Genomic DNA, 23108 nt, shown 5'->3' with positions numbered 1-23108 from the left:
CACCGAGCTCAGATCGCCACGGCGCCCTCCAGTGGTCGCCCGCCTGCAAACCGGATCTCAGATCGCCGCCGGCACGGCCTCCTTACCAGATCAAACGCCGACTTCAGAGCGAGCCGCGCCGATCCGCTGAGCTCCGGGTCAGAGCAGCCGGTCCGTCTGCGTCTGCATGTGACCGAAAACAAACTGCAACACAAGCGAGGGATTAACATTCCGGCCCCGGGGTCACGGTGTCGCCCGCACGTGAAACATGAAAGCTACGCGGTCATGTGACGCGGTGTGGAGCTCCTTCACACCCCCCCCAATCCCAGCATCTCTGGCCGGATGAGATTCTGCTGTCGGGAGGAGGAAGTTCCCGACTGAGCAAATAGCAACAAGAGTTAAAGTGTCATGTTCAGCAGCCGTTGTGTCAGAGAGGGTTGGGGTTAGGGATAAGGTTAGGGTGGGGGTTAAGGATAAGGTTAGGGTGGGGGTTGGGGATAAGGTTAGGGATAACGTTAAGGTTAGGGTGGGGGTTAGGGATAAGGTTAAGGTTAGGGTGGGAGTTAGGGATAAAGTTAGGGTGGGGATAAGGTAAAGGTTAGGGTGGGGGTTAGAGATAAGCTTAGGGTGGGGGTTAGGGATAAGGTTAGGGTGGGAGTTGGGGATAAGGTTAGGGTTAAGGATAATGTTAGGGTGGGGGTTAGAGATAAGGTTAGGGTGAGGGTTAGGGATAAGGTTAGGGTTAAGGTTAGGGTGGGTGTTAGAGATAAGGTTAGGGATAAGGTTAGGGTTACGATAATGCTAGGGTGGGGGTTAGGGATAAGGTTAGGGTTATGCGCGATGCGTTCAGGTGCATCACGACATTGTAACGAGCTGCGGCGCTCGGACAGCAGCAATGTTTAAGCTAAATAACAATAAAAAGCTAAATATGATTCAAATATGACGACACCTACACGGTGCGGCCGGGACGGTTGGCAGCGCCGAAATGAATTTGTTCGGCCGGAAGGAGCTCGCCGAAGGAAGCGATGCCATTTTGTTCGGCAGGAGAGTTTCAGTGCAAAAACAGGAAAAGGAACGTCCATCAAACACAAAGTTTACAAAAGTGTTTCTTGTTTTCCAACACAACCTGTTCTCATTTGTGTGTTTTTCAAAATACCAAATACCAAAATACCAAAAAAAGCTCATTTCCCGAACGGAGACCTTTCTGTACCTCCACAGATCCTCAAGTCTTCACGTTCGCTTCTGAACATTTGCAGGCAGGCGGCCGTGTCCCTGGACGGACGGACGGACCGGTGAAAAGAGCCTCTGTGTGCGAGTTCAAGTCCTTCTAACTGCTCCCATTGTCTCCTGTGATTGAGAGCTGGGCGCCGATAAAGCTCCCGAGGAGCAGATATCCTCTCCAGACCGAGATACGCCTCCGAGATAATAACCACCTGCTTCATCACACACAGTTTTTTTTTTTTTTTCCTTCAGCTGAGACAGACGTGTGCTTTCAATGCCAAACGGTGCCGATTGACCAGGAAGACTGATGTGTGGCGAGCTAACAGTGAAGCTAAACGGCTAACGAGCCCAAAGCTCCGCAAAGCGGCTGAAGAAAGTAAAGCCTCTTTGGAGAAGTTAGGAACCGTTAAGAACACTTAACGCAGTAAATACAAAACAAACTACGTGCTACCGTAAAAGAAAGCTTGGGAAAGAGACCACAAACCGGCACCAAATGAAAAGTAGAAACAAAAGTAGAAACATTGAAATTACACATGGTTCGGCTCAAATTACATAAATATAAAAATATATTAAAAAAAAAAAAAAAAAGAATTCCTTCCTTCTGGTGGCGAATAACTACTGAAGCTATACAGTGGTGTATCTCAAGACACTGCTGAGGCTACCTGCCCCTCACACATGACCCCCCCCCCCCCCACCCCCCGCCCGAGGACAGGGCTTTTATCTCCGGGCCCGCGGTCGTCATTAGCTGCCACCCGATCCCCCCGCTAATGCAGGTGTAATTACGGGAGATGGCAGCCTGTAGATCTTAACTTCAAGTGGAATCCAGTCATGCCTGAAATCTGCGGATTGATCCACTGATTTGTCTGGGAGACAATCTTGGGACGGGACGAGACGAGACGAGACAATCCTGGGACGCTTTCCTACGCCCTGTCACACAGCCGGCTCGCTTTTTACCCCCGTATGGAGACGATCGGTGTGGGACAGTCGTCCACCGAAGGGAGGAAAGTGATTAGAAACACCAGGAGACAAGACGGGACGGGGTGAGACGAGACGGGACGGGACGGGACGGGACGGGACAGGACGGGACGGGACGGGACGAGACGAGACGGGACGGGACGGAATGGGATGGGATGGGATAAGATGGGACAGGATGGAACAAGACGGGACGGGACGAGATGGGACAGGACGGGACGGGATGGGATGGGATGGGACGAGACGAGACGGGACGGAACGGGACGAGACGGGACGGGATGGGATTAGAAAAGATGAGACAGGATTGAATGGGGCAAGAGGGGATGAGACAAGACGGGATAGAACAAGACGGGACGAGATACTATTAGACAAGATAAGATGAGACAAGATAAGATGAGACAAGACAAGATGAGACGAGACGAGATAGGACGGGATGGAATTAGAAGAGATGAGACGGGATTGGATGAGACAAGACAGGATAGGACAGGACGGGATGAGATGAGACGGGACTATATATATATATATCAAAATATCAAAAGTGGTGAAGAAGGGTGGCACATCCGAAATGATGAAAATGACAGAAAAATTTTAAATGAAAAGCAGTAATCAAATGTCTTAATAACAGTTCTTCATTTTCAGAATATATTAAAACTCGATGGGAGTTCGTGACGTTGATCAGGTAGAACTGTGCAGCGGAGCTCCTCTGGGGGGCGCCAGAGAGCTTCAGGTGGGTCGAGGCGGAACCAACAAGGTCAGGAGATTTTTCTCAGAAAGATTTTCTCCTTTAAAATCTCCAGAAATCAAAAACCTTTTCGAAACAAAGCAGACACAGCGAATATAGAACAAATCAAGATTTTTTTGATTTCTGGAGAAATGTCTTTTTTTGTTTGTTTGGTTAAATGTAATTTTGGTAAATTTGAGGGGGAAAAAACAGCAAATAATCTAAAATATCACCGGAAAGAAGTTGTGTTTTTGGAGATTTTAGGAAAAGAAATGATGGAAATCCAAAGCCAGTGGGGTGAAATGAACATTAAAGGTGAAGGTAAACATGAAGAAAATTAAGAAAATCTGAGTTCACGGGACTAAAGCAAGTCAATAGCTGAGTGAGTTACCTAATTACCACTGTTTATCTTTATCTTATTGACGTCAATACTTAAAAACTCCATCTTGTCTTCAGGGGGTAAAATCTGTATCAGAGTACAGTGACTGTTCCACTGCTCACACTTCATCATGACTAAAATAATTTTCAGCTTCATGCAGAAAAGATCCAGGTTCACAACGACATTCTCTGACAAATACAGAAGAAATGTGAGAATGTTTTGTGAATTTATGTCGATGTGAAGCAGAATTGACAAGAACAGCGGATTAATGTCGTATTAAAAAAAATTTTTTTCAAAGAAATACAGTATCTGTGATTTGTCGATTCCTATTTTCCTCTACATAATAATAATAATAATAATAATAATAATAATAATAATAATAATAATAATAATAATAATAAGGTCGTTGTCTTTCTTGCTCGGTCCCTAATAATAATAATAATAATAATAATAATAATAATAATAATAAGAAGAAGAAGAAGAAGAAGAAGAAGAAGAAGAAGAAGAAGAAGAAGAAGAAGAAGAAGAAGAAGAAGAAGAAGAAGAAGAAGAAGAAGAAAAATAATAATCATAAGAAAAATCATAAGAAGAAGAATATGAAAACATTTCACAACAATCACAGAATCTTGAACTATCAGATATACGAGACACAAGTAAATTATTATTATTATTATTATTATTGATATTACTGTTGTTTTTTGTTGTTGGTGTTGTTTATATAATTTTCTCATTTTATGATTAGTATTCGCATTATTGTTTTATTTCCATTTAATTAATAAAATGTTCCAAATAAAGAAACATTCTGTATTTTCTCTGATTAACTCAAGAACTCTGAATAAAGGTAAAATAACTGGTCAATTCTAGACTCTGATGAGTTCCAACGTGGAACCTCCAGTAACGTTACAGTAACGCGTTCCTCTCCTCTTCCACCTGGACGTGTCGGATCCGGACGATCGTGACCCTCCGGCGGGGGGTTCCGGAGCGCCGGCTCCCCCCGGGAGGAGCAGGCCGCCGCCCACCCGGCCCCTCCCGGCCAATGGGAGGCGGCCCTGCGCGGCGCGGGGAGCGGAGCCGCTCTGGATGCTCCGCGTCCCGGGCTGTCAGCGGAGAGTCTGCCGCCCTCGCGCCGACAACGACGCGGCCTGTCCGAGCGTGACCGACCCGAGCGAGTGGCCCAATGGGACCGCGGTGAGCTCCGTGGCGGGGGACGGGACGGGACGGGACGGGGGGACGGTGGGGGTGGGGGGGGGAGACGGGGACGCAGCGGGAGGAGCGCGGCGCCGGGCCGGGGGAGCTTTGTTCAGCCTGCCGGGGAGCCTGAAGCACTGTGACAGCCGGAACACCCCTTCAAAGTAAGTGATTTGATGCGGGGCCGCGGCCGACGGGGCCCCGGGCAGGGAGGCTCCTGGGGACTGAGAGGTCCGGGGGACCGGGGGGCCGCGGAGCCGCTCCTGGTCCGGGGGTGTGATTCTGACCTAGTTTGACCTTATTCTCTAAAACCTGGGCCTCATTTTTTTAATCATACATTTTTTTTTAATCACTGAATTTTTCTTTTAAATCACTCATTTTTCTTTTAAATCACTCATTTCTAACCCTTTTGACTGATCCTTCGTTTCATCACTGATTTTTTTTAATCATTGATTTTTCAATCATTGATTTTTCAATCATTGATTTTTTTAATCACTCATTTTTCTTTTAAATCACTCATTTTTATTTAAATCACTCATTGTAACCCCTTTTTTAATCACTAATCCTTCATTTCATCACTGATTTTTTTAATCATTGATTTTTTTTAAATCCTTGGTTTTTCAATCATTGATTTTTTTTTTATCATTGATTTTTCTTTTCTGAAATCCGTTTTATTTATAAATTTTTTTAATCACTGATTTGTTTTGCTTTTTTCCTAATGAGGCCAACCAGACAAAGGGACCCGAGAAAATTTAGAACAACTCAACAGGATTACAATTATTTTAACCAAACCATCACTTAGATGCTCATGTAGATCTGGTCTAGTTCTGGATTCGTTGGGATCTGGTTCTGGGTTCATGTGGATCATCAGGGACCTCGGGCCGGTTCAGTAATCTTGTCTTGTTGGACCCGAGGAGGAAGAACCAAGAACCTCACCCATACCACCCGCCCACCCATCCATCGTTCTGTTGACGGGTTCCACCAGAATCCCGATGAGGGTCTCCTCATGTCACGGAGGCTTTGTCCCTCAGTGATTCTGGTTTTCAGCCCCAGAGGTTTGTTCTTCTTCCCCGTTTCACGAAAACCGCCCGATCAAACGAGACGTCTCGGACGACGACGTCCCTCTAAAAGGTTCAGCTCGCTCTGATTATGTTAACAAGATCTGCTTGCCATTCATCAACGGACTCTTTTTAGCTCTTTTGTTCCTTCAAGCGGAAATCTTCCCGTCATAAATACGACGTTTTGGTCTCCTGGGGTGACGAAAACGATATTTGGGGGTCGTCAGACCGTGGTGGGAGATTAAAAAAAACAAGCTTCGGATTCAAGGACCAAACAAAACAACATGAACTGATCCTGGAAATTCTAAATTGTTGCATTTCTGAAGCTTGGGGGGGAAAAAATGAAACGATAAATACAAAATATATGTCATTTACATGGTTTTGCTGCATGTGGTTATTTAGATTTTGAGTGTGTGTGTGTGTGTGTGTGTGTGTGTGTGTGTGTGTGTGTGTGTGTGTGAGAGAGATTCTGCAGTGTTTTCATTGGAGCGTCTCACTCTCTCTTTCCCTACCCCTCTCTTTCTCTCTTTCTTCCTCCCTCTTTTTTTTCTCTCTGGTTCAGCAGAACATAAATTCCGATTTTTCAAAAAAACAAATCCGATCCAGCCGATTGAATCGTTCATCTGCCGTGTGATCTGAGGCCCACGGAGGGCGTCGCTTCACATTTAAGGGTCATTCTTTAAAAAAAACAAACCAAAAAAACAAAGAGACGGATTCTTGTTTCAGACACCGTGAACCCTTGAGCAAGGCACAAGGTCTGTGTTCGCTCACGGCGATATCCTTTAAAGGTGAAACGTCCAGAGCATTCACCACAAGTCCCACGTCGGCGAAGGAACAATGACTCAAACTCACAGAACGCCATCTTTAAAAAGAAAAAGAAAAAAAATCACCAAATGAGCCGTTCGATTGCCCAAAGTGAGAGAGGAAAGGTCCGATTCTGTTTTCCCTCCTGAAACCTGAGATATGTTGAATCAAAAAAACAAAGAGCTGGAGTCATAACCAGTTTGGACGAAGGTCTTTCACAGTCTGTCTTCAGTTAAAGTGAGCCGCCGGCAGAACTCCGGCCCTCACAACACATTTAGCCGCACAATAGCTGACGCTGGCGATTGTTGTGCGTCACTTCTGAACCTTCTGCTTTAACGTGCTGTGAAGTGCGTCTGCAGGCCGCCGCTCATTGTCACAGGACGTGTCGGCCATTGTGTGTCCCTCCACCGTGTCCCTCCACCGTGTCCCTCCACCGTGTCCCTCCACCGTGTCCCTCCACCGTGTCCCTCCACTGTGTCCCTCCACTGTGTCCCTCCATCAGCATCACAATGGCCGCGGGAAATTAGTGCCCACTTTATGAGGGAGGAGCCGACCGGGGCTGGACGCTTCTGCAGCAGCTTGTTTCCTTCAGCTTGTTTCCTTCAGTTTGTTTCCTTCAGCTTGTTTTCTTCAGCTTGTTTCCTACAGCTTGTTTCCTAGAGCTTGTTTCCTACAGCTTGTTTTTCCTGCAGCTTGTTTCCTAGATCTTGTTTCCTAGAGCATGTTTCCTACATCTTGTTTCCTACAGCTTGTCTCCTACAGCATGTTTCCTGCAGCTTGTTTCCTTCAACTTGTTTCCTACAGCTTGTTTCCTACAGTTTGTTTCTTAGAACTTGTTTCCTACAGCCTGTTTTCCTTCAGCTTGTTTCCTGCAGCTTGTTTTTCATGCAACTTGTTTCCTTCAGCTTGTTTTTCTTGCAGCTTGTTTTTCATGCAACTTGTTTCCTTCAGCTTGTTTTTCTTGCAGCTTGTTTTTCATGCAACTTGTTTCCTTCAGCTTGTTTTTCTTGCAGCTTGTTTTTCATGCAACTTGTTTCCTTCAGCTTGTTTTTCTTGCAGCTTGTTTCCTTCAGCTTGTTTTTCTTGCAGCTTGTTTTTCATGCAACTTGTTTCCTTCAGCTTGTTTTTCTTGCAGCTTGTTTTTCATGCAACTTGTTTCCTTCAGCTTGTTTTTCTTGCAGCTTGTTTTTCATGCAACTTGTTTCCTGCAGCTTGTTTTTCCTGCAGCTTGTTTCCTGCAGCTTGTTTCCTTCAGCTTGTTTTTCCTGCAGCTTGTTTTCCTGCAGCACTCACAGTCCTCAAAGCCTTTAAAAAGACACAGAGCTGAGAAGGGAATGGAAAAAGCTTCAGGCCGAGATGGAAGAATGCAGAATTCTACTTTCAGTTACAACATCAAACCGGGCAGGACGACGTGGGCCAAGGCTGTGGAGGACAGACCTTGGAAAGAGACCTTGGAAAAAGACCTTGGAAAAAGGTGCTACAGGAGCTCTTTCCAGTCCTTCTGGTATCCAGATGAGCTGTTTGGTCCAGCATACCCTTTGTAAAACACGGTGGTGGCATCATCAAGCTTTGCTGCCGCTGGTCCTGGACATGATGAACTAATCAGAGGTGTTTTTAAATCTGAAGGTCATCACGACCTCTTAAGGAGACGTCTCGTGCGGTCAAGCAGATTTGAGACGAAGCTGTTGGGTCTTTGAGGACGAAAATGAGCCAAAGCTCTGATCGACGTCCATCTCGGACCAGTCAGAGGGACGAAATCTGTCACTGTGTTAAGAACTCCTGGAAAAAAATGTAAAGGGCGTGGACACGACCGTATGAACCTAGCGGCAGAGTGGAGGTGAGGTCCACACCCCGTAAGCTCGGTTGTGCTAAAGTAAACCCCGATAGAGGCTTTGTGGAGAACGTTGAATTGATGGCAGACACCACAGCACCTCTCGGGGGGGGGGGGTCTGGTGAAGTCCATCAAGGGCTCAAGGAGGAACCACACGGTGGGATTCAGACGGTCATGATGTTCAGGCTGTCTGTACCTGACCGTACTATCCTGCCCACATCCAGGACCCTGGAATCACATACTGGTGTTGTTGTGGACAGATTCTGTGCTCTTCGGCTTCAGACTGCCTTTATTGAACCCCCCCCCCCCCCACTGTGGTATTACCTCTTGTTCTGTGTGTGTGTGTGTGTGTGTGTGTGTGTGTGTGTGTGTGTGTGTGTGTGTGTGTGTGTGTGTGTGTGTGTGTGTGTGTGTGTGTGTGTGTGTGTGTGTGTGTGTGTGTGTGTGCTCAATTGCATTAGCGTAGCTGTGATGGATCAGGCCTGTGTGTGAAGCCGGGTCCTGCTGGGTGATGGATGACGTCTGGAACTGCCAGAGCGACAGGGGTGAAAAATGGGACGTGGCCTGTGAAGGCAACTCCGTTCACCCTCATTAGTCGAGACACTTTCCATTAAAAGGGGGCGGATGATAGGGTGGGAGGGTGGGAGGGGGTGGGGGGTGGGGCACATCTGTGAGCTTGGGCTGGCTGGTGGATGGGGGTCCTCTCAGCTGTGTGAAGAAAAGCATGCGGGCTCCAGATCGGGGAGGGGGTGGAGGAGTTGGGGGGGGGGGGGGGGGGGGGGGGGGGGCACTAACTAGACTGAATAAAACAATTACATTAAACCTGCCCAGTAGTGTGTCGGCCCCCAGCTGGTACAAATAACCCTCGTGTTTGTGTTGGCGAGAGCTTCTGCTGCGTGAAACCCAAGAATGTTCCAGCTACTTTCAGCAGATGCCGAAAAAAGCGCCAAAAGGGGGCGGGGCTTCTTGCCAATATATCTTTTTGGTCATGAAAATTAGCAAAATAGTGTTTATATCTCTGCAGTTGTTTTTTTTCTTTGCTACAATATTGAAGAATGGCGTGCGGCAGCATATTAACTGCGCGTGCGCCTTGATCTGTGTGCGTAGTAACATTTGTAATTGAGTTGTTTGAGCACGTTTAACATCATTGTCCTGATTGATGGCCAACCGTTAAAAAAAAATCCCTTTATGACTGAACAGCAGGGAATACTCTTTGTAATCGTCGCCATTTTATTCTTACATCACAGCTCAGGTGCTTCAACAACCCCCCTTATAAAGCCAGTGATCACAGATTCAAGCTATATATATATATATATACTCTGGTAAGGTCCTCTCAAATGTGTGTTTCAAAACACTGACTTGTCATACAAATGGGTCTCAGCTGACGTCCACGCCCCAACAGGTCCAAGCTGGTGTGGCTGGTGACAGAAGCTCGCTGGGCGGGTGGTCTTAATGCAATGGCTTGACCAGCCAATGGGCCTCATATCGGGGGTTGGGCGAACCCGGCGGGAGGTGGAGATGTTTCCCACTGCGTTTTTATCGAAGGGTTAAATATAAACCGCGCTTCTCATGCGGGGCCGCCTTGCCTCCGGTCCGCCTTCTGCTTCCGCCCTCCGGGATCTAAATGCTTCATTTGCACAATCTGTCGATCCGTCCGGTGACGCTCTCAATATATCGGCCATTTCTTTTTAACTGCCAGTTGTTTGTAAAAGCTTTTCTTCCCTCGTTCGGTCTCACGCGGAGTTCTATGTGGAACGTCGGGCGTCCTCAGTAACCCCGATGTTTGTATCTCAAACTAAAAGAAGCCGTTGTTTCGGGCTTTTTCTGGAGGAAAAGGATGAATTGGAAGTTCGAAACTTCTACTTCCTGAACTCGCTTCATATCGAGCTTTACTTTTCAGTTGTCATGGATTTGTTTTGCACTAGAACTTATTTGTCACTTCGTTACAAAACAAAACAAAAAAAACCTGACTCATTGGGGGTTTGTGAGTTTTAGTAAAAACTGATTTTAGCAGATTAATTACTAAATAGACTTATTAAATAGACTTGTTTTTACACAATTCTTTTATGTCCTCATCTGAACAATTGTTTGTAGTTTCACTTTAAAAGTGGGAATAATGTTAATGAGCTCAGCTACATGTTAGCATTAGCTTGTGGCTACATGTTATCATTAGCTGGTGGCTACATGTTAGCATTAGCTGGTAGCTATATGTTTAGCATTACCTGGTGGCTACATGTTTTTTAGCATTATGTTGTACAAAGACTTGAATTTCTTGGTGATATATAAATGGTATGTTTGTTGGTATTTTGCACACAGCCGTGCTCTAATCCAGTTTTCAAACTGAAACCGTCCCCTTTGTCATTCCCGCCTCTATTAGCTGCTAATGTTAGCTTAGCTTCTATAGTTTAGTTTTATTTAGTTCATTAATCAACAAAACAAATTCAACACAACAAAACAAAAGTTCCCCAGTTATGAATGAAAAGGAAGCAGAACAAAGATGAAAGCTGCGCTTTTGTAACAAAGAATAAAAAATACAACAAACACTTATTGGCATAATGGCTCAGATCGAATCCTTTTAGTTTCAGACCTCTAATAAGTCTGAAAACAGTTTCTACAATAATTTGACATAAATCAATACAATATTTCCTCAAAATGCCATAGATTCAGAATGAAACTTTTACATTTATTCACTAAACAATGACTAAAGTGCAGTAGAAAGACTCTGGTCAGTGTGTAGAGTGTGTTTTACTCGGGAGGAAGATTAGATTTGTGGAGAACATTAGCATTAGATAAGCCAGCGGAGCATCCTCCTGGTTGTATGGCGCCGCGTCGGCACACCTGTGGCGGTGAAACCGGAACCTCCGTCCGGTTCAATGAGACGTCTGTGTGTGTCTCTGCTCTCACGGCCGGCTAACGCCTCTTCTTACTCCCGGTCCGACCTCGCTGGACAACCTGCTGCTTCACGTTGATTATAAGGCCGAGGCCTTACACCATGTTTTCCGGTGAAAACGTGTAACACAACTTTTTTTTAAATAGGTTCCCGAGTTCTAACTTTTTTTTTTTCCCCTGGGAAACTTTATATTCCCAAAGAAACTTTTAACAAAACCAGGGACAGTAGTGTAACATTTAAAGGTATATACACCATTTTCTCCGTGGTTCATCCTTGAACTTTTTGTATTGTTACAGTCTCAAATGCCGGCGTAACTTTTTGAAAACGCTCCGGCTCCGTCGCCGTGGAGACGGTGGAAACGCTGCCACTGCACATCCGGAGCATCAGCCACAGCTCCACGTTTAGCAGTTTGGACTTCGGACAGTGACATCGCCTTCCGCCACGTCCGGATTTCAGCACCGACTTTCTCCGAAGACGCCTGAGCGAGACGTTACGTGACGACGGTCCACTGCGGGGTCAGAGGTCAGAGGTCACCTCGACCTGCTCCAGGTTAGCAGAGCACAGATGTTTATTGCCAAATTGCACCCGTGCGAGTCTGCAAGTGCGTCACTTGGAATCGGCTTCCCAACGACGGCGTCAAGGTGTTTACAACGTACCCAGAAAACACGCCACGTACTATGTACAACAGAGTCGACAAGTCTATAAAGATCTACAAATCAATTAATATTGTGGAAGTTGGATTTGTTCATGTTGTTGCGTGAACAGAAACAATCCGACAAAAAACATTCCGTCAGTGTTGTGGGGTTATTTCTTGAGCCAGATCTCCTCATCGCGCCTCAAGCTGCCTCGTTTTCGCAAGATCCCCCCGTTGGCGTCACGCGGTGTGTTTTTTCCAATCCGAACGCGACATGAGGGACGAGTGTTGTTGTCCACATCGGTGTACGTGGGAGTGTATTTGCTCAGAGAGGCTCTTTGGGAGCCGCTCGTTGAGCTGACGGATTGGCAACCGGGGCGTCCGCATTTCAATGCATCTGGCTGTGCCTGTTAGAAAGTGCACAAAGGACCAGAGTCAAGTGCATGTGACAAATGTCCGAGCGGCTCCATTAGTTCAGTGCGTGTCAGAGCCTTGGGAGGGGTGGTGGGATAGGGGGGGGGGGACAAGCTGTGCCGTGTATCCATCCGCCTGTTGAATGAGCCTGTACCTGCCTGCGGCGTGATGGATGGAACCGGCCTCAATCTGCCTGGAGCCGTTATCCCTCAGTTCCCCGGGAGTGAAAACAAAAAAGGCCCGGAGCCTCCTCCGACCATGGGAACGCCTTTCATCCTTTTTGACTGATCGTCAGATGATCGTTTCAGCGAGCGGCCGCGCATTGAAGCTGGAGCGTCGCTCCGCGCCGGCTGACGTCAGTTTGGGACTCCGGGGAGGGCGAAGAGGAACTGTGGGGCAGAAGCAGACTTCAAAATGTTCTCGACTTCAAAACGTGACTTGATTTGCATCCATGGCGGTGGATTTGATCGTGTGACTTGGATTAAAAAGTGGCTTATGTATATTAGAATATACGGTAAGTACCATCTGTGACCACGAGATGTCACAGTACGGCGACAGAAAGCCGCTACAGAGCCAGAAACACCTCCATTATTACTGAAAGAGCAAAAAAAAAAATGTCCACAGCCAGAATTTAAAGTAAAAAGAGAAACCGGAAAGAATTCATAGTGAGAAAATCAACTGTTCCCATAATGTGGAAAACAAACCGTGGCTTCAAAGCTGAGGAGCAAATTCACAGAACATTCTGGAAGCTGCCGGACCTCAATTATGAACATCTGGTCCATGGACAGTAAATGCTGGTCCGCCAGGGAGACGTACAGATGTTTGCTTTCTTCTTTTATGAAGACAGATGGTTCCCACTTCAAGGTGCACCTTTTATAACGTAGAGACTATGGTCACGCTTAATGTTTTAAAAATATCTCTGAAGGACGGGGAGGAACAAGATGTGGAGTTCCTCAAGGCTCCGGCTTCTGTAGTACAACAAGGTGCAATCGTCACTATGCAGATGACACACGGACGTTTGTTTACAGTTTCCACATGAAAACCAGATGTCGGTCCTTGGTCTTCGGAGACGATTCCCCCTCTAACCCCCCCCCCCCCGGGTGTCTGTGTGTCCCACAGCTGCATGTGTGGAGTGTCGCCCTCCAGTGATGGAGCCCCGGCCCGCCGTGGCCTGGGTCCTGCTGCTGACCGCCGTCCTGGACCTGCCGAAGGCAGCGCACTGCAGGGACTTCTCTGAGCGGGACATCGTCTTCCTCCACCCGTCCAGTAAGTGCCCCCCCCTGTCACGCCGGGCCGATCGCATGACGGCCGCTCACGAGAAAGAAGCTTCCATGTCGTGTCTTTAACCAATCGTAACGGAGCGTTTCAACACTCCTAAAAAAAAAAAAATCCCCAAATCCAGCTTTTCCTTGATTTTAAATATTGGATCTTTGGAGCCGCATTCAGAATCTGCTGTGTCTGTGTCAGCTGCACTGGCTCCGCCCACTCACGCCCATGTATGGGAAGAGGAGGAAGTACTTCCTCTGGTGGTGCCATGTGGTGAACGTTTGTCCCAACGATGTGCTGAAGAGGCTCCAGGTGTAGATTTCGCCTCTTTGTGCAGGAAGTGGGATTATTTTGAAGCCACATATAAATCAAACCGTTTGGCTATGTAGTCACGAACTCAGGATTTTTTTAAATTTTTTTTATTTTTTACAAAAAAACTGATATTTCTCTTTGTTTGGGCCTTTCTTTTAACACGTAAACGCAGCTACAAGTCACCATAAACGATTCTGATTGGCTATCATGGCTTCATACTTCTGGCTACACTGCCCCCTGCAGGTTTGAAGGTGGACTACATGAAGGTCTGTCTTGATGAACACACGTGTTTTTGGGGTTTTTTACGTTAGAAGGGGGACATTTTTGTAAAAACCCAGGAGAAGAAAGCCAATCAGTGTTTGTTCTTTTTGACATTTCCCCAGCTTTTCAAATTAAAATAGAAAACAAGCTATCTACTCACCCCGACTCGCCGCCGAGGTTCTGATGTGCGCTGCAGCTGTACGTGACTTGTTGGTGTTGTTTTTTTCGACAGCCACTCCGTTTCCTGGCGGGTTCAAGTGTTTCACCTGCGAAGACGCCCCAGACAACTTCCAGTGTAACCGCTGGGCGCCGGACGTGTACTGCCCCCGAGGTCAGGTTTCCTACGCCGCATTCCGTTAGCCTGGTCACATGACCGCTGAAGGAATTCCAACTCTTTCGTTCCCGGCTGATGCCGTCACACTCACCAGTAGGGGTGCAGCGGTCCAGGTTTGCCCACGGTCCGGCGTGAACCTTTGCGGAAATAATCGATTTATCAAAGTGGCACTGTAAAGATCTGAGAACGAGTCCTCTTGAGACAAATCGCCAGACTTTCGTAAAACGTCTAAACTGAAGCAGTGGAACCAAAACAAGGACAGATTCGGTAACTGCTTATTTCTCACCTCAGATATTTCCAGAAACACTTCCCACTGACCTGTTAGTTAGTTTTGTAGAAAATTTGTAGCCGAGCCGCCATGTTGGTTTGGTTTGAACTGCCCCGAGTGGCGTGTTTGTAGACGCCACCTCGTGGCACGGCCGCGAGTGACACGGCCACACCGGAGGCAATTGTTACGGCTCTGGTTCTGGGCGGAGCCACCACAGTGATTGGATGTCGGTTCTTAGAGAGGACACACACACACACACAGATACACACACATACATACACACAGTGGCCTTTAAAGCATCAATCCAAAATTACCGTACAACTTCAAAAACTGACAAACCTCCATCCATCACGGCGAATTGAACCGTTGCATCCCTACGAATCGGAGGGGTCAGTCAGACGTTGTTTTATTTGGGTTTAATGAACGCTCGGCCTCCTTCCCGGTCCCCACTCCCGTCCGGTCCAGGTTTCGTCCGTTTTCTCGGCCCCTGAGGTCAGTGGGTCCTAGAGTTCTGGCTCACAGCTGTGGACGCCTTGTGTTGTGGCGTTTCAGAAGCCGGATACTGCTACACGCGCCACGTGATGGACGCAGACGGGGACACTGTGTCCGTGACCAAACGCTGTGCCGCTCTGGAGGACTGCCTGTCGTCCGGATGCGCCGAGACGCAACACGAGGGACACCAGGTGAGGCAGCGGTGCAAGCAAACACTTCCCGCCGGTAGAAAACCTAACGGAACTCGCTCGGGTCTGGTTGTGTGTTTCTGTACGTAGGTCTTCCTCCAGATGTGCTCCGCCTGCTGCGAGGGGGAACATCTGCAACTTGTCGGTTCCCCAGAACCAAACGGACGCCGTCTTCACAGCCACGTCGTCCCTCAGCGGCGCGGCGACGACGGGGCTTCCGCGGAGCGGCGTGCTGACGGCCACGCTCGCCGCCGCCGCTTCGCTCATCGTCCTCGGAGGAGTGTGAGGACCACCGGGACCACCTGGACCACCGTGGTCCTTCGGTTCAGGACCTTCATTTCGGTCAGTCGCCATAATCCAGGAACATCTATAATACCGTCAACAAGTCGATTCATTTCGGTAATTCCCATTCCACGAGTCAAATTCTCACAATTCTTTACAGAATATGGTGGGAAAAGTTGAAAAACGATGCTCTGTAAAGGTTCCCTGGGCTTTAAAATGGACGAGACCGTCTCCGATTAATCACGATGAGCTTCACCCTGAATGGATTTACTGAAATAATCCAGATTATTGAGGAGATCATTGTCATTTTTGCATGTTGTTATCCTAACATCTCTCTCTCTATATATACATATATATCGTTGGTTCGTGTCTGAGGCAATAACCCGAGCGCATGTTCAGAGTATTTATTTTTCTATCGGAGTCCAGTGACCGTGTGAGTTTTAGCTCGTAGATTATCAGGATTAACCTTCCATTCCCGCTCGATGTTCTAAAATCCGCCGTCCGGCTCGTTTTCTAATTTATTTGCAGTGGATATTTTGAAGGGCTTGAAAAATGGTTTTATGTCATTTTGCCGTGTCGACTTTTTCTACGCAAACTCAAGTTTCCTGTTACACTTGTTACGTGTTTTTTTTAATCAACATTAAAAGAAAATCTTTGCTTTTAAAACGGAGTGAATTGGTTGTTCTTGTCCCGACCGGAGACGCCAGATTGAGGCCAAAATAACATTTCAGGCCTTCGTGACGAGAGAAAGTCTTCCTCCTCCTCAGACTGCAGTGTTCTCAGGATTCCTCTCAAGTATAATTTCTAATCCCTCTCCTTGGGGGGGGGGGGGGGGTGGATTAGCCCCCCCTCCCTCGTTCAGGACCTGTCACGGTGTCCACTGAACCCTGTTCTGCTCTCTGAACCTTCATGTGGTCGTCCCACGTGTTCTCACACACACTGAGCTCCACGTCGTCCACCTGAGTAGAACACACTCTAATCTGCTCCGGGGTGGGGGGGCGGGGGGGGGCACCCTGGAGGAAGTCTTTGTTCTCTGCATAGCGGTGGATCCTGTGTGCTTAACTTTAATTACAACACACACACACAGAGCAGAGGAACCTGACACTGTGTTACAATTAAGCCGTTGCAGCTGGAGGTTTGGACGGAGGTGAAAGTCGGGGGGGGGGGGGGATGTGGAAGCTGCCCCCGTTAGCCCAGTGGAATGTCAGGGTGGTGGAGGTGGTGGTGGGGGATTATCAGGTGGGGGGGGGGGGGGGGGGCTCAGACCAGATTACATGGACGTCTGCTGTGAGGGAGGAACAATTGTTTTCCAACTCGGTCCATCGCGATAAAACATCTTTACAAAACTCGTAAAAAAAAAAAAAAAAAAAGTCTTTTGAAGCTTTTCAGCACTTTAACACGGGTCTCACTGGTCCAAAGACCAAACTTACTGCCCCAAATCCCGATTTTCATAATTGGATCCTAGGAGCTGCATTCAGAATCTGCTGTGTCTGTGTGAGCTGGACTGGCTCCGCCCACACACACACCCATCTATGGGAAGATGGAGGAAGTACTTCCTCTCGTGGTGCCATGTGCCAGAGCAGAGCTGCCTGATTGTGGGAGGAGTCAAAAGGGGGAGGAGCCTACCTTGATTGTGATTGGCTAAACCCCTTGATGACACTATATAGGGTTTGATTTCTGATTGGCTGGTTGAAGCAACACACTTTTTAAAAGAGAGCGAGAGAGAGGACACACTTTGTTTAATTCTCAGAGTATCATTCCAGGTATGGAGACGATTATTACTGCGGAAAAAACCTTCAGAAAGAGAATTTTGCGTCATAAACAAAATGTGCATTAGCCCGTCTAACAACCGGAGAGGGACGGCGCCGAAGGACGTGGCGAAGGATCGTAGAGCGAGAGATATTTACACCTTCGTTTGACATCCAGTGGAACACATCCAGACTTCGCAATTCTAATCTGAACCATGAAATCAAAGCCAGAAGTCGGTGTGACGTGTTTGTGTTTCGAGAGAGAATCAAGAGAGTCTTAAAACAAAGAGAGCGTCACAGTGTCCAAGACGTCACGTTTCAGCCGGGGGCGGGGGGGCGACTGCTCAGCTGCCCTGCAGCCGCCTCATGACCTGAGTGTCGGGGGGGGCGTTGGTGAAGATGGAGCCCACGAAGACGCGCGTCCCCCACAGGGGGTGTCGGATCACCCTGCAGCAGCCCAGGTCCTCGATCTGGAAGCCCAGCTGGCGGTACCGCTCGTCCGTCTCAAACAGCGTGTTGTTGGTGTACGAGCCGAAGAACTGTGGGGTGGGATTTGATTTGATATTATTTATTTAATTAAAAGGGAACGTTGGACTTGTCGGCGTCGCCGCAGTCTCACCGCCAGGCCCGACGACGGGTCGATGAAGTCGGCCCAGAACCCTTCGCCCTGCAGAGCCACGCAGATCTCCTTGGCTCCCTCGATGAACTGGAGCACAGAAACCAGGGCGAGACGACGACTTTGAATAAAGACGGAATCCACCAGCAGGGGGCAGCGGCACAAACTCAATACGTCCAAGATCTGCATGTTGTTTCTATTTGGTGGCTGGATTTAGCATTAGCGTACGGACGTGAGCAACAAAGCTTCCCTTGATTGGATGTTGGGTGAACGAGACAGGTATCGATTGCCTCGTACTGATGGCCTCAGAGATTCTGGATGTTTTGCACCTGAATTTTTTTTGCAGCTGAATTTTCCACAGTTGAATTTTTTTTTGCGGTTGAATTTTTTTAGCGGTTGAATTTTTTTACAGCAAAAAAATTTTTTGCGGTTCAATTTTTTTTGCGGCTGAATTTTGTTACATCTGAATTTTTTTTGCGGTTGAATATTTTTACAGCTGAATTTTTTTTTTCGGTTGAATTTTTTTTGCAGCTGAATTTTTTTGCAGCTGAATTTTTAGACACATTGAATTTTTACACACTGAATATTTTTAATGTTGAAAAAAAATCAGAAGGAAAAAAAGATACGCACTTGAAATTAGACAGCTTTTCAAAGTCTGATTTCGATGGTAAAAAAATTCAGAGTTAGAAATTGGAATTCAGAATCTGATGGCACAGTTTTACTTCCATATTAGCGGTGATCAATAGCTCCGATCAGCAGTGGATCTCTGTGTGTGTGTGTGTGTGTGTGTGTGTGTGTGTGTGTGTGTGTGTGTGTGTGTGTGTGTGTGTGTGTGTGTGTGTGTGTGTGTGTGTGTGTGTGTGTGTGTGTGTGTGTGTGTGTGTGTGTGTGTGTGTGTGTGTGTGTGTGTCTGTCTGTCTCACCTTGTCCAGCATGTTCTCTCTCTCCTGCTCCACCTCGGCGCTCCAGCCCGTCATGTCGCTGGAGGTCTTCTGGGTCACCGTGACGACCATCATGCTGGAGGGCGGAGCCTCTGGAAACATGGCCTGGAAATCTGCAGACACACACACACACACACACACCCTGTGAAGGCGCGGAATATACCCGTTTTTATGCATCAAGAATTGTTTTAAAAATATTTTTTCCTATTTATCTCCAAGAAGTCTGATTATAGCGTCCCGTTGTCTTTACGGCAATAAAGTTCTAGAGGTTCTGAGGACACCATCCTGTGATGGAGCTGAACCCCGACACAGAGAAGGACCTCGGGGTTCCGGACCTTTCTTCAGCAGCTCCGGACACGACTGGACGGCACATTCAACACTGGAGCTGTCGGCCAGCGTCAGGCTTTGTTCTGAGGAGGAGGCTTCACCTTTACCCTGAGAGAGAGAGAGAGAGAGAGAGACAGAGACAGAGAGAGAGAGAGAGAGAGAGAGAGAGACAGACAGAGAGCGAGACAGAGAGAGAGAGAGAAGTTGCTCACACCCTGCAATACCACCGGCCACCACTGGATGTCAGTACGTGACAACCGGAAAACCTCCTTTACTCTCAACATGTCAACAGACGTCTTCTGCTCAAGCGTCCTTTAAATCACAGACTGATCCTGAGGCTCATGAAGAATTTGACAGATTTTCACTACATGCTTCGTATAATAAAATTTTTTAAAAAGCCACAAATGACTTGTTTTTTTATTCCGTTGCCAGCGAATCAGCAGAAACCATCAACGATAACGACAACGCTTCATCAGAAACCAGTGTGAAGCATCATCATCATCATCATCATCATCATCTTCATCATCAGAATGTAAACAAAAAACCAAACCTGGTGGATTTCAGTCCCCCCCCCCCCCCGTCCCGACTCACCGTGACCTCCCCCAGGAACTGGGCCAGGATCAGCTGGTGCCGCTCGCTGCTGGTCGGAGCCGACAGCAGGTCCGGGACCGGACCGGGGTTCCGGCCCTTCTCCTCCTTGCCCAGGCCCTCCAGGCCCTCCAGGTGGCAGAGGAAGCCCACGTGGCCCGGGAGCTGGAAGCGCTGGTCCTGGGGCCCGAACGGCCCCATGTTGTCATCGGGCCACACCGTGTGCAGCCCTGGACACAACACACACCCACAGTTAGTTCACTACTGCAAGGGGGCTGTGTGACAGGCGGGGGGGGGGGGGGGGGGTCCAGCGGGGCCGTACCCAGGTCCGGGGGCGTGGCGGACACGTGGGGCTCGTCGGAACCCGAGGAGCCGGCGGCGGAGAAGGTTCTGGAGCCGGCGGACCCGGTCACACGGTGCACCAGCACATGCAGTCCTGGGAGGTACGTGACCAGCCGGGTCCTGCTGCACAGCACCTACACACACACACACACACACACACACACACACACACACACACACACACACACACACACACACACACACACACACACGAAGTGAGCCGAGGTGAAAAAAAACTACACATTTCCAAAAAATGGACTACAAAAATGTCTCCCACACTGATATAATCTCAAATATCACCAGGTTTTAAATGTACATCAAAGGCTGCCGGACGAATTCAAGAACCAATCAAACACAAAAACTGTACTTCAATGTGTCGGTTCTACAACATCCAGAACGTTCCGAGTTGGGCTCTGGGTTCTAGATGATTCCAAGTTGTTCCACGTAGATTATTGCATCGTTAACTTAACGTGATCTCTTTTCACTCATCCTGAGTTTCCCTGAACGCTGCGACGAGCCGGCCCTTTAAATGTGGTCGCCGCAAGGAATTGTGGGGCAGCTTGAGCTGGTCTCCTACGTTAAAGGAAGCATCAGTGTTTCCTAGGCTAAAGGAAGCATCGGTGTTGCCTAGGTTAAAGGAAGCATCAGTGTTTCCTAGGCTAAAGGAGGCTCTCAAGGAAGCATCAGTGTTTCCTAGGCTAAAGGAAGCATCAGTGTTTCTTAGGCTAAAGGAATCATCAGTGTTTCCTAGGCTAAAGGAAGCATCAGTGTGTCCTAGGCTAAAGGAAGCATCAGTGTGTCCTAGGCTAAAGGAAGCATCAGTGTTTCCAAGGCTAAAGGAGGCTCTAAAGGAAGCATCAGTGTTTCCTAGGCTAAAGGAAGCATCAGCGTTTCCTAGGCTAAAGGAGGCTCTAAAGGAAGCATCAGAGTTTCCTAGGCTAAAGGAAACATCAGTGTTTCCTAGGCTAAAGGAGACTCTAAAGGAAGCATCAGAGTTTCCTAGGGTAAAGGAAGCATCAGTGTTTCCTAGGCTAAAGGAGGCTCAAAAGGAAGCATTGAGCCTCCTTTCCTCAGTGAGAATCCCAACGGTCCTTATCATGGCCGCCACTTAAACATTTAAGAAAAAGTGGATAGGAAAGGCGATAGGAGGGAGTATGAGGACGCACCCCGGGACTCTGTACTCACACTTGTCATGGTGGCGTGCCTCGGAGTCCTCGCGGTGTCCAGCGGGGGGGGGGAGGTCTCTGCAGGGGGGGACACACAGAAGCGATCACACATGACAGCAGACTGTCCAACTCGTGAGGAGAACCAGGACGCCAGAGGACAGAGGACAGAGGGTGGAGAGTCTAATGATGACGTCATAATGAAGCGTGTGAAAAAACAAAACAAAACTCATAACTCAGGTGTGTCGCTACTGGGGGACATCGAAGCCACGCAGGACCTAAAGTCACGTTGAGAGGACAAGCTCTCATGAACATTTAATGTTCGAGTCCAAATTAATGTCCTCACATCGTTTTACATGCCGTTTATTGTTTCTGCTGGGGGACAGACAACCGAGTATAGAGACAGAGGGTTAGTTTTAAATCCTGAGGGTCTGGACAGAGGGACGAAAAGTCAGTCTGAAGACAGATCAGGTCCATCACAGGACACACACGGAGATAAGACAGAGACAGAGACAGAGACGTACGGCGAGAGAGAGATGGACAAACAGACATAAACACAGTATTTATTTCCATCTATCGCAAACTCACCACACGTCCCTCTGTTGACACTACGTCCTCTTGTCCAGCTGTCTCTCGCTCCGTGTGTCTGTCCCGCTCTCCGGAGGGGGTTTAATATCTTTCCTAAATATACTTAAATTAAATAAAAAAATACAGAACTCGACCCAAGAATTGTCCAAACATGAACTTTTATCTCATGGCGATCACCTTGGAGCCGCGCATGCGCCCTGGGACCGGAAGTTTATCTGATACACGAGTGCGGACAGTGGCACCTGCTGGAGAGGAGGTGCAACACATCAAAACTTCATATCGCTTAAATATTATCATATATAATTTACATTTTACACGACATATCACGCCATAAAGTCTGCCACACTCCGCTGTTCTTTTGTATTATTTATTATTATTATTTTTCTATTTTATTTATTCTTTCTTTATGTTATTGTTATGTTTGTTGTAAACCTTGTTGCAATGACTGATTTGTTTATGTTTGTACGCCACGGAGTTTAAATACAGTTTATTTTAAAAATCACCACATCATAAATAAATAAATAACATCCTTAAACAAAACACTGTACACTTGAATTTTTTTTATAATTTATCACATGTATATCCAAAACTTCCAGTGAGCAATCTTCTTCTTTTTGCCAGATTAAATCAGTCAGGAGCCAAAAAAAACATGTATAGCTTTACAGAATTAAAGATACCAAATCTTATGAAGAGATATGGGGTAATATTGTGCTATTACTATTTAGCTGCATTTATGTTGCAAAATCATTGATGAAGAGCTGCTGACATATTGAGATATTGAGTATTTCGATCAATTTTAGCATTACAGCAGTTTGAGCAGTTTCACAATGATATTTTGTTTTTTTGTGACTTTGAATTTAGAGTCAGGTTTGTCACATAGAAGGAATAGAAGTTAAAAGCAGAATTAAAACTGATGAAAATAGTAATGGACATGTTTTGAGAGTTGCATTGAGGTTGAAGAAAACTTCTTGATTGTGGTACTCAATAGTATGAAGCTTTACTACTATCTAGTGAATTACAGTATATTACTGCCACTTTGTTCATGTAATGAGTTCTTAACTTTGTAGAAATATTGAAATTGTCAAAGTGTTGGACCTGCACTCTAACAAAACCCAGATGTTTCTTGATTCATTTATTTGTGTTTTTATTATTTTGCTAATCTTGGAGAAAAACAGTTTCATGCAAAGCTAAAAGGCTGTCATGAAAATAGTCTTTGAATTTAAATATAGTCTCTGTGTGCTGAGTCGACATGAATAAAAATGGTTTTCCCTGAATAAATATCATTACAAGCTTCAGTCTTC

General features: G+C 47.0%; 2 protein-coding genes across 3 annotated transcripts; one reads left to right on the top strand and one right to left on the bottom strand.

Annotated features, from left to right (window-relative positions):
• The first annotated feature begins 7665 nt into the window (after positions 1–7665).
• On the top strand, positions 7666–15614 carry LOC308131383 (ly6/PLAUR domain-containing protein 6-like). Its single transcript, XM_080498111.1, is given in 6 exon segments — positions 7666–7796; positions 13211–13357; positions 14163–14261; positions 15085–15215; positions 15303–15335; positions 15337–15614. Coding segments are annotated over 6 exon segments (690 nt in total). The 5' UTR covers positions 7666–7678; the 3' UTR covers positions 15499–15614.
• A 1602-nt stretch (positions 15615–17216) lies between these two features.
• On the bottom strand, positions 17217–22001 carry mmadhcb (metabolism of cobalamin associated Db). Of its 2 annotated transcripts, none has more exons than XM_080497975.1 (8): positions 21804–22001; positions 21242–21298; positions 20037–20190; positions 19718–19944; positions 19135–19234; positions 18782–18912; positions 17862–17948; positions 17217–17781 (listed from the first exon to the last, which is right to left on the bottom strand). In XM_080497975.1, exons 2-8 carry the CDS (start codon positions 21248–21250, stop codon positions 17587–17589), a joined length of 903 nt encoding a protein of 300 aa, XP_080354101.1. In that variant the 5' UTR covers positions 21251–21298; positions 21804–22001; the 3' UTR covers positions 17217–17586. The 2 variants fall into 2 exon arrangements, with proteins under 2 accessions (XP_080354101.1, XP_080354100.1); XM_080497974.1 differs by having other exon boundaries at positions 21242–21300; positions 21808–22001.
• Between the last annotated feature and the right edge of the window lie 1107 nt (positions 22002–23108).

Source organism: Blennius ocellaris (genome assembly GCF_963422515.1).
Source record: "Blennius ocellaris genome assembly, chromosome: 6".
Taxonomy (NCBI): Eukaryota; Metazoa; Chordata; class Actinopteri; order Blenniiformes; family Blenniidae; genus Blennius; species Blennius ocellaris.
This window is presented reverse-complemented; position numbering and strand designations above follow the sequence as displayed.

Bases quoted from the DNA above. Each gene is read 5' to 3' on its own strand.
- mmadhcb (XM_080497975.1), bottom strand. The intron at 17,949-18,781 runs GTGAGACAGACA...TCTGTGCTCCAG, and splicing joins GAGAGAACATGCTGGACAAG to TTCATCGAGGGAGCCAAGGA. The intron at 17,782-17,861 runs GTGAGACTGCGG...CCCACCCCACAG, and splicing joins ACCCGTCGTCGGGCCTGGCG to TTCTTCGGCTCGTACACCAA.